Here is an 11,236-nt window from a genome sequence, read left to right as displayed (position 1 = left end):
GTCCCAAACGTCTTCCATTTGAGGATTATGGAGGCCACTGTGCTCTTAGGAACCTTAAGTGCAGCAGAAATGTTTTTTTTAACCTTGGCCAGATCTGTGCCTTGCCACAATTCTGTCTCTGAGCTCTTCAGGCAGTTCCTTTGACCTCATGATTCTCATTTGCTCTGACATGCACTGTGAGCTGTAAGGTCTTATATAGACAGGTGTGTGGCTTTCCTAATCAAGTCCAATCAGTATAATCAAACACAGCTGGACTCAAATGAAGGTGTAGAACCATCTCAAGGATGATCAGAAGAAATAGACAGCACCTGAGTTAAATATGAGTGTCACGGCAAAGGGTCTGAATACTTATGACCATGTGATATTTCAGTTTTTCTTTTTTAATAAATTTGCAAAAATTCCTACATTTCTGTTTTTTTCTGTCAAGATGGGGTGCTGAGTGTACATTACTGAGAAATAAAATGAACTTTTTTGATTTTTGTAAAATGGCTGCAATGAAACAAAGAGTGAGAAATTTAAAGGGGTCTGAATACCCCTACCCCTACTACAAATACTCATTTTGCTCATCAGATTAATGGGGGAAACTGTTGAAATAAACTGGTAAAATTAAAAAGTTAATTTACAGTGGATTGGTGTACACTGCTCTCTCTTCTCTCTCTCAGGTGTAACTCCTCTCCACATTGCTGTAGTGAATCAGAACATCGATCTGGTTCATCATCTGATTAGTCGAGGGGGTGATGTGGCTACACCTCGAGTCACCGGTCTGTACTTCAGGAAGAGGTTAGGAGGACTCATATACTATGGTAAGTCACCAAGCTTACAGTAAGTTGTAAGGGATGGCTATAGCCGAGAACCCCAAATTGATTCTAATGAATGTGTATGAAAAAAAATGTTGTGTTGGACCAAAGCATTTGCCCAAAAAATATAATGTCTGTTTTTATGCTAAATGACACAAAACATGTAATTTTTCAAATTACAGGTGAGCACATCCTGTCTTTTGCTGCATGTACTGGGAATGAGAGCATTATCTCCATGGTAATTGATGCAGGGGCCAGCACCAGGGTCCAGGATTACCGTGGTATGAAATACTTCCTCTTGTGGGAGTGTTGGAAAGTAGTACATAATTATTTTATATCCGTGTATCAGTCTGATATTTTGATTATTAATAGCCTTCTGTTTTCCCTTCTTGCCCCCATCATCTCTTGTCTATGCATTCTTTTTTCTCTCCTTGTATTCCCTTGTTTTCTGTCTAGGTAACACAGTGCTTCACATTTTGGTTCTGCAGCCCAACAAGGTGACTGCGTGCCAGACCATAGACTTGATTATGGCACGCGATGCAGAGCTGGACCAGTCAGTGTCACTCGACATGGTGCCCAACTACAGAGGCCTTACACCTTTTAAACTGGCTGCCAAAGAGGGAAACATTGAGGTGAGTGAATGGTTTCACAGGGTGAAAACCCAACATGAAAGATGGAGCAGATTATTTTCCTAATCCTATACTCACCATTGTGATTTCCTCTGTTTATCTCAGGTCTTTGAGCACCTGGTTAATAAAAGGCGTGTAGTACAGTGGATTCTGGGCCCTTTGACCTCTAACCTGTATGATTTGACAGAGATCGACTCATGGGCCGACAACAAGTCAGTACCGGAGCTCATAGTGGGCAGTCACAAGAGAGAGGTACAACACAAGAATATTATATTGTATACTGTATTTTGGTTAACTCACAGACTATTTGGTTAGAAATAATGACAATGATGTGATGCTGAGAAGAAATTCTTTCTCCAGTCAAGAGAAATATTGCTGGTGACCCCCGTGAAGCAGCTGGTTAGTCTGAAGTGGAACCTGTATGGAAAACATTACTTCAGGTAAAAATGACATCAGTGTCTGAGGTAAAATATCTGAACTGTACACACATCTTATTTAACATTGTTTTTTCTCTTGTGTCAGGCTGCTGCTGGTACTGTATCTGCTGTACATCGGCACCTTCACACTGTGTTGTGTATTTCGCCCTCTAAAGGACGCTCCAGAGAACTACACAACGTCAGATATGGACAAAACCACCCGAGTTCAGAAAACATTCAAAGTGTGTTTGAGTTATAAATACAGGGCATGAATTTGATATTTCACTGTCACCAGATAAAACTATTAAATGTTGTAATGCAGGGCCATAAATAGGGGTGGAATATTAAAATATTTACTAGTCCAATTGTACTATACTTGGTCACTTTTATGCTATACTTTCTACTCCACTACGATAGTTCCACAGCTCTGGTTACTTTACAGATTCACATATGTATATCTAAACGACATAGTACCATTGCAGTAACAATATGGCTGTGTTTGTTTGTCCTATACATGACAAGTACAACAAATACATTTTACCTTTAATACACTTAAATAATACTTTCATATGTTTACCTAAGTAAAAAAGGCAGAGAGGTAGGGAGGGGCCAGTTCATGTACGGCTTTGTAGGTGTTGAATAGTAATTTAAGTGAATCCTGTATTTATCCGGGAGCCAGAGGTTGTGACGGACAGGGTTGATGTAATCTTGGTGATGAGTGGAGGTGAGTTCGAAACGTATTGATGTTTGGAGGATGCAGTTGAAGGATCGAGTCTGAAGGTAATGAGGGCATGGAAGAGTATTTCTGCAGTGGCAAAGGACAGGGAGGGCCAGAGGCGGGCAATGTGCTTGAGGTGGAAGAAGGCAGTTTCTGTGACCTGGTTGACGTGGGGTAGGATCAAGAGGGTGGGGTCAAGGATGATTCCAAGGTTGTGGACCTGGTGGAGAGGGTGACATTAGAGCTGATGGTTTTAGAGGAGAGGTAAAGTTGAGTGTCATCAGCATAGTAGTGAAAATGGAGGCCATGGCGGCGGAGAATTTTTCCAAGAGGATGTACAGGATAAAGAGGAGGGTACCGCCACCATGCCCATCCTGGCATCCTCGCGGGTCCACACAACATTCCGGGTTGCGTTATTAGAGTGTGTGCAAACCAATTGGCTGGTGTTGTTACGGACATTTTCAACCTCTCCTTCTCCTTGTCTTTGGCCCAACGTGCTTTAAAATATCAACATCATTGTGTCTACCGAAGAAATCCAGAATCACTTACTTAAATGACTGTCTCTGACGTCCATCAGCAGCAAAGGCTAGTTAGAGAATACATCTGCTCTGTGCTGCATGCCTCACTAGACACACTGCAGTTTGCATACCTGTTTGTAGACTACAGCTCAGTGTTCAATCCCATAGTGCCCTCCAAGCTATATGTGAAGCTCTGGGCTCTGGGCTTAAACAGATTGCAATGCAGCTGGAATCTTGACTTCTTCTCAAGCAGGTGGTTAGAATGGGCAGCAACATCAGTGACCCTCAACACTGTGTTCTCAGCCCGTTCCTGTATTCCCTGGCAACACATCTCTCCAATGCCCTAATTAGAGAGAGTCAGCAGTTTCAAGTTCCTAGGTGTTCACTAGGAACACTGAGCTCCTTACATGGTCCGTCCACACTGAGGCCGTTGTAAAGAAGGCTCACCAGCTTAAGGCAGCTCTTGAAAAGGCTTTGGAAGCTTGAAATGAACCATCACATCCTCACGCTGTTCTATACCAACACTAGGAAGAGCATCCTGACTGGCTGTATCATTGCCTGGTACAGCAACAGCTCATACGGCTATGTTGCTGGAACTGCACCCGAGACTTTCATCAACTGCTGCTGTTGTGTATGTGATTGAGCAACATTAAAGGTATTTGATTTTGACTTTATTGAGGTGGAGAAGCGGCAAACAAACAACACCAGCATCCTCTAACACCGGAGCATAAAATGATTGTCGGTTACATTCAAGCCCTTGTCAAACAAATTCACACAATGCAGATTAAGCCTATCACCACCAGATAAAGCTCTCTGTCTTAGCAGTATAACAGAGTTGATAACTCAGGTGTCTGGAGATGTTCCATGCTGGCAGTGATGTGTTTTATGCAAACCAGCAATAAACGGTTTGCCTGAATTGAAGGGGGATAGCAACCGTAACGACAGCAGCAACTCAGTAAGGCAGAGCCTATACATCAGAAGCACATGTGAATAATTTTGTGTAATTTACTCTCACTGTCAGAAGGAGGAGACAAAAGTTCATCCATCACTGGACCTTAAGAGGCATTTTACTTTAAATTATTTTGGGGACAGAGAACCAATGTGCAATTTAAATAAAAAATTATAAAGATGTAAAACCAAACTCTAAACAAACAAATACCATAAAACTAAAGCAGGGGTTTTAGCTAATAGTTGTACCTAATCTGTTCATATGTATATGTGTTTATATCAAACTGTGCACTTGAATATGACTTACAGTTCAATAATCTATATTTTCACATATCAATTTTTTTCTCTCTCTGCGCCTCAGGAGAGTTATGTAACGTATGATGACAACCTGCGGCTGGTGGGCGAGATCATCAGCGTCATCGGAGCTTTTCTCATCCTGTTGCTGGAGGTGAATTTATGAAACAACATCTTAAACACTGTATGGTAATACAGTCTATTGCACTGCCACATCCTCCTGTACAATCTTTCCCAACAGATCCCTGGTATACTGAGAGTGGGAGCAAAGCGCTATTTTGGTCAGACAGCACTGGGAGGTCCCTTTCATGTTATTCTGTAAGTAGAAATACTTCTAAGCAGTAATGTAAAGCATACTGATCTGAAATACCTTTTAACCTTTCTGCTGTTGTTTTGACCAGTATCACCTATGCATGCTTGGTGTTGCTGCTGTTGGTGTTCAGAATCTGCGAAGTGCATGGAGAGAGAGAGGTAATGGCAGTGTCTTTAGTTCTTGGCTGGTGCAACATCATGTACTTCGCCCGAGGTTTTGAAACACTCGGCCCTCATGTCATCTTGATACAGAAGGTAGGACTCGCTCAGCCTGGACTCACTACTGCGTGTTGTACACACAGTGATGTATGCTGTAGGAGCTCAGAAGTTTGTTCATGTATATAAATGTTTTGAAACATATGTATTCAATTGTTTTAGTTTTTGAGGTTCACCTATTTGTGTTGGCAGACTGACCTACCTAGTGTCTCATTTCCACCTAGATTATATTTGAAGACTTGACAAAGTTCATGTGGCTGAGTTTCATTATGCTCACTGGTTTTTCCACCGGTATGTATTTTCTGAGCAACATGTACAATCAAATCTTTAACCCTCACAAAGCTTGTAAGATAAGAAATTCTTAAAATAAGATGATTCACAGTTTTCTATTACCTCACATACTTTTTTAAATTGTTTCTTCTCAGCTCTGTGGGTCGTGTATATGACCCAAGATCCTACATCCCTTCCCCAATATCGCTCCTTCCCCATCACCCTCTTTTCCCTGTATGAGCTCAGCATGGGCCTCATAGATATGCCTGTGGACCACTCCTTCACTACCCCCCCGATCGTCCATGTGCTCCACTGCACCTTGTCTGTGGTCTGCTGCCTCTTTCTGCTAGAACTACTGTCAGCCATGATGAGTGACACACAGGAAAGGGTGGCCGAGGAGAGAAAAGAGCTGTGGTGGACTCAGGTAACACAAATAGGGACTTGGAATACATCCGAAGACACAAACATAACAGCACAAAACACCTCATGATTATATCATGAGGTGTCCCCCATTACTGTGTCATGGTTACAACTGCAATAATGTTGTACAGGTGGTAGCCACAACTTTGATGCTGGAGAGGAGGCTTCCTCGCTGCCTGTGGTCTCAGATCGGGGTGTGTGGGCTTAACTATGGTCTGAAGGAGTGCTGGTATCTCAGGTAAGACAGTACTGCTGCAACAGGAACAGAAACAGAGGCTTTAAAGCCCCTGAATAAGTTTCAGATCAAAAATATAAATATATTCATCATGAATGATGAGCAACAATCAAACTTAAACATAAAGAAAACATACTTAGTTATTAATTTATTAATTAAGCTTCTTCAGAACTATGTGGGTGTAATCTAATCAGATTTTATTGACAGTGGCAATATAAGCAAATATATAGACTGCTGTGGCTCAGGAGGTAACGTGGATTTCCCCGCTAATCGGAAGATCCCTCCAGTCTGCATGTCAAAGTGTCCTTGGGCAAAAATACTGAATCAAGAAATTGCTCCCGATGGCAGTGCCATGTTCATTTCTGTTCTGATGAGCAGTTGGCAACTTCCTCAGTGTGTGAATGGGTGACTGTGACGTAGTGAGTGGTCAGAAATCTAGAAAGGCGCGATACAAGAAACTGTCCCACCAGCTGTCGTAACATTTTGATTCCAATGTTGTAAAATCCTGATTGGTGCACAGGTGTGACACAGTCCCGACCACTTCAAATCATCTTCAAAAACACAAAAGAAAACTCTCACATAAAAAAACACAAAAACATTTCTCTGTGTCGGACCTCATTGACTTGGGGAAAAAGGTTTTCAGGGCTTTCAAAGAAGAAACACCCTTAAATTGCTAAAATGTAAATAACTAAGAGATTGTATCCGGACATTTCACTGTGATCAACAGTAGAAACTATTTTTGCTAAAAATAATCATACAGGAAGTTTGTCCACTGACCACGACCTAAGTAGTCTTTAATGCACTTCAGCCACAAGTCATGTTGTGCTGTGAGTAACAAGCACAACTCTCTCCCTTACAGATCTTGCACTATAATTATCGTACCTCCTCCACCTACATATGGACTACAGCTTTACACATGCTATATTATGCGGGTTATCAAAAGGCAAATTAAAGGGGCATTCAACCGAGTAAACAAGTAAATATTAGTTTACTACTCAATAGGGAAAGTACTCAGCCTGTGAAAACAGTTTTTGTTATTATACCTTTATTTAACCAGAAAAAAATGAAGTGAGATTAAAAATCTCTTTTTCAAGAGTGTCCTGGCCAACACAGGAAGCAGCACAATTAACAAAGTTACAGACATAAGAACGTATAACAAAAACATGAAACATGTTATACAATGGGAATAAGTAGTAAGTTACAAGGTCATAAAATATTTAAAAATATTTCTTAAATATTCAGAACAAGTAATCAACAACAAGGATCAAACCAGTAATCAATCATAACATCTATAGCCAAAATGACCAGCCTCCAAGTCATTTAAAAGTACTTTAAAAGCAACCAGTGTAACCGGCTGCCGAAGATTCAGGATATTTAGTAGCTGACTCCAAGCAAAGAAGCAGCAAACTTAAACGCCTCTTTTCACAGTTCTCGGAAAGAAGACAGGATTTTCCCGTACTTTTCTCTTGGATGTAGATTTGTAAATAGGATGTAAGCAGACCAAGAATAGCCATATAAATATAAATAAAAGTGTGTCAATGATTATGTCTACCTGTGGACAATGCAGACCAACCAACCCGAGCATACAAGGAGCAAAGATGAGTAAGGGATCTAAAGTTTGTAATGAACCTTAGTGCTCCATGGTAAACAGTGTCCAACACTTTCAGGCTTTGAATGAATGCATGCATTTATGTACAACATTGCTATTGTCTGACATAAAAGTGGCAGCAACAAGTGTCCTTTTGGCCTCAATCGAAAAACATGACTTATTTCTACAATAAAACCCCATTTCACCTTCAGTTTTTTCAGCAATTGCTGAATGTTTAAAAGAGAGAGACTTTTAACTTCTAAATTGTCTTAGAAATCTTAGAAAATTAATCTGATACTGTCATCAGAGGTTATCTTGTCTTAGGCTTTTTGATCTTATTAAACATTTCTAATAGAAAGTCAGAGTTTTGAAAGATGTGAGTGTGCTGTTACACATTCTCATCCCAGGTAGTCAAATACTGATGTTACTGATGATGCTTTTGTCACACCCCTCTTCGTCTCAGAAGGTACCCTTTAGCATCAGTATGAGGTGCCATTTTAACACGTGGTTAAAGTTGTGAAATGAGAGTTTAAGTTTAGGTACCAAAATAATTTGGTTAAGTTTAAGAAAAGATCATAGTTTGAGTATGTTAAGTTAATTAAAACTTTTAAAAGTCAACCCCTTTCACACAGGACACAATCCCTAGCTACTGGTTTGTTTGACCCATCGATCCACCCCAGCTTCTTGCACAGACTTAGTCGTTTTGTAGACTACGTCGCCTGATGCGGATGGGTTAGATTGGAGTTAGATGAAGCCCAGTGCGTCTCATATGGACGCTAAAGGTACCTTGTGCGTCTCTAGGAGATGCTGAGGGGGGACAAAAGGATGCTACCAAGCTGCATAATGGGAAATGTAGCTTGAGTTTGACACTCAAAGTCAGGGCATCTTGGCTTCTGCTGCTTCCATTTTAATCATTACTTATTTGTTCATTTGTTTATTCTGCTCTAAATTCTCCAACTTTAGAAGTGCAGTACTAAATTGCTGGAATGCCACTTTAAGGCCAATTACTTCTGTAACTTCCAGTTAGCCCTCCGCTAACATGAATGGGGGTAAAATGATAATTGTGGCTCTTTTAGACTTTTCACTAGTAAATCTGGCTTTGAAGCACAGGGCACTTCCTGGGGGCTTGGAGAAAATGCAATGCTACCGAGCCAACCAATCACAGTTCTTGTGGTATGTGTCACCGTGTAGGTACATTTTTGGGGCGGTGCACGTCAGGCTATTGCATAGGGTGTGCAGCTATGCGTAGGCTATGTGTAGGCTACAGTGTGCCTATGCCGTAGATTCAGTGCAGAAATATCATGATGAAAGCTTACATAGTGGGAGTATTTTCTCTGAAGCAGCTGTGACAACTTTTCACTCTACCATCTTTGCAGGGTTGAGGACAGAAATGATCTGATGTTCAAAACGATGCAGAATGACATCAAAGTTTCCTCCAAAGATGATGAAAAGGAGGATATGAGTGTCACAATGAAGGAGTTGTTCCCTGGAACCCCCAAGCTCAGACCAACAAACAGGAGGTCTCTGAGACGCTGTCAGATTATTCATCACAGCACTTTGGGTTTGGAGATGGGGGATCTGGATCTGGAGGAAGACCACATTAACTATGTCTAGGAAAAGATTCGGCCTGAGCCTGAAATGCATTCTCTGAGGCCTTATGTCCTTTTAGAGTCCTGAACATATGAAGCAGATATAAAGTGTTGATGAGTGTCAATGAACAAACTTGCAAAATTAGGACTCTTTTGGTTCAATCTGTCTATATAGTCAACAGTACAATTACTCCTGCAGTATTATGCTATAGAAAAGTGTGTGTTTCTTTTGTAGCATTTTAAAAAATATGTAGGTCTTCAGTTGTGAAGAAGTCAGACAGCAGTATAAGAAATCATACAGTATAGGCCTATTAGAAGTACCCTGAAAGTGCTCACAGGCATAACTGATTAGAATATACATTAGGCAACACCCTAACCCTAACATAAATCTGACTAAACAGCATATAAAACTATCATCTTAGAAGCTTCATCTTTCTTTGCTGGGTAGTATTGATTGAAGTGTGAAGTGGAAAGAGAAATTATTTGAAATGGTATTGAGGTTGAATTTTCTGGTTATTCTGTTAAAAAATAACACTGTTGCATCTGCAGCTGAGAAATGAAGTGTGAAGCCTACACCTTTATCCAGTTCTTCTCAGGTGGGTGCCAACTGCTAAGGATCCCATAATCCCCTTCTGATGTAACTTCTGCCCAATAACTGCAAACAAAAGACAAGAATATTGCAGCTTGTCCTCACCAGACGTATAGCTGCTTATTACGACCCACATTTATGTTTTTTGTTAGGCCACAACCTCAAGTGGTCATTTGATGGTAGCAAAGGTGGAAGTCAGTTAATGTAGTAAACTTTCACACAGAAAACTGAGGTCTGAGACCAGTGTGCATCAAGTCAAGGTTGGCTAATTAAAAATTTAAGTTAACTAACGTTATGTTGTTGAGTGAAGTCACATAACTTACATCATTTACGTCATGTTACTTACGTAACATTGTTATTTTAACCCAAACCACAATCATTTCCTAAACCTAACCAAGTCATTTTGTTGGATAACCTAAACAAACTAGTGATGTGCGATATCACTTAATTCCTATACGATCCAATACCAAGTAATACCCAGGCTGGTATTGCCGATACCGATACCAATACCAATCTTTTACAAATCTTATTTCTAGTTTAATGTGACCTCCCCCCTCCCGTTTCTGTATTTATGAGCGAAATAAGGAGTAGGCTGTAGCCTTACTAATTAAAAATAATAGCTGCATAATGACAAGACATCAAACTACTGTCATATTCTTTAATTATAATAAAAATATCCTGCTCAGAACTGCCGCTTCATAACATCATCCTATTATTGTGACAGACCTAATCTCAGATGTTTAGCAAAGTTTGGGGTGTTGCCAAAGTATTTCACTGTCTTTGCACACACATCACACAGAGCAAGATTATTACCTTCACAGCTAAAATACATATCGTGGGAAATGTAAAGGGCTGCAGCGGCTCACTTCAAAGAAGCTCTGTCACAGAGCTGTAGCGCAAGTATGACTTTGACAGGCGGAAGGAAAAGTAGTTCCTATCAACCGAGTATAATTAGACCATCCTGGTGACAGTAAGATACTTATGATAAAACACACACTCCAAATGACTGACTTTAGATATTGATCCTTTTATATGAGTATCGATCCTAGAGCATGAAATGTTAGTATCAGAAATATCGATACTTCAGGGCCGATCCGCACATCACTGAAACAAACTGCGACCATTCCATAGACCGTGACTTACGTCACATTACTTAGATAAAATACTTAAAGAGGTGGTATTATGCTCATTTTCAGGTTCAAACCCTTATTAGGGGTTGTACCAGAACAGGTTTACATGGTTTAATTTTCAAAAACACCATATTTTCTTCATACTGCACATTGCTGCAGCTCTTCTTTTCATCCTGTGTTGAATGTTTCGTTTTAGCTTTGGAGTGATATATGTTGTCTCTACATGATCTTTGTTGGGAGTTGCACATGCACAGTTCTTAGTTAAGGACTACTAGCCAATCAGAAACAGAGAAGGGCGGGTCAGTGAGAAGCCGATAAACAGCTTTGATTCAGCTGTATATAAAGAGCCTAAGACCCTCCCCTTCCGGTGAACCACCATGGGACCTTATTTTGGAAAAACACTGTAAGGTAGTCAATGGCAAGGGACAACAAATATTTTGATCCCGTTTGAATTGTGCCCTGAATTACACATAAGATCTTTGTCAATTTAAAAGATCAATTTTAAAGTCAAGAAATTTGCAATTTGTTGTAATACTGTTGAGGTATAAGACTTTTCACAGGTGTTTT

At 40.3% G+C, this 11,236-nt stretch overlaps 1 protein-coding gene across 1 annotated transcript in view; it reads left to right on the top strand.

The window, feature by feature from the left end:
* Positions 1-8,975, top strand: part of LOC123968301 (transient receptor potential cation channel subfamily V member 5-like) — an 11,956-nt gene extending 2,981 nt beyond the window's left edge. Inside the window, exons 4-16 of the mRNA XM_046044961.1 lie at positions 663-803; positions 980-1,078; positions 1,254-1,429; positions 1,532-1,678; positions 1,787-1,866; positions 1,949-2,084; positions 4,388-4,474; positions 4,562-4,638; positions 4,722-4,887; positions 5,073-5,139; positions 5,274-5,542; positions 5,670-5,776; positions 8,738-8,975. Coding sequence (XP_045900917.1) covers positions 663-803; positions 980-1,078; positions 1,254-1,429; positions 1,532-1,678; positions 1,787-1,866; positions 1,949-2,084; positions 4,388-4,474; positions 4,562-4,638; positions 4,722-4,887; positions 5,073-5,139; positions 5,274-5,542; positions 5,670-5,776; positions 8,738-8,975 — 1,790 coding nt within the window. The remainder of the gene's footprint in view (positions 1-662; positions 804-979; positions 1,079-1,253; positions 1,430-1,531; positions 1,679-1,786; positions 1,867-1,948; positions 2,085-4,387; positions 4,475-4,561; positions 4,639-4,721; positions 4,888-5,072; positions 5,140-5,273; positions 5,543-5,669; positions 5,777-8,737) is intronic.
* Positions 8,976-11,236: the final 2,261 nt, after the last annotated feature.

Source organism: Micropterus dolomieu, linkage group LG03, assembly GCF_021292245.1.
Source record: "Micropterus dolomieu isolate WLL.071019.BEF.003 ecotype Adirondacks linkage group LG03, ASM2129224v1, whole genome shotgun sequence".
Classification (NCBI taxonomy): Eukaryota; Metazoa; Chordata; class Actinopteri; order Centrarchiformes; family Centrarchidae; genus Micropterus; species Micropterus dolomieu.
The sequence above is the reverse complement of the archived record's forward strand: the minus strand, read 5'-3'. Positions and strand labels throughout refer to the sequence as shown.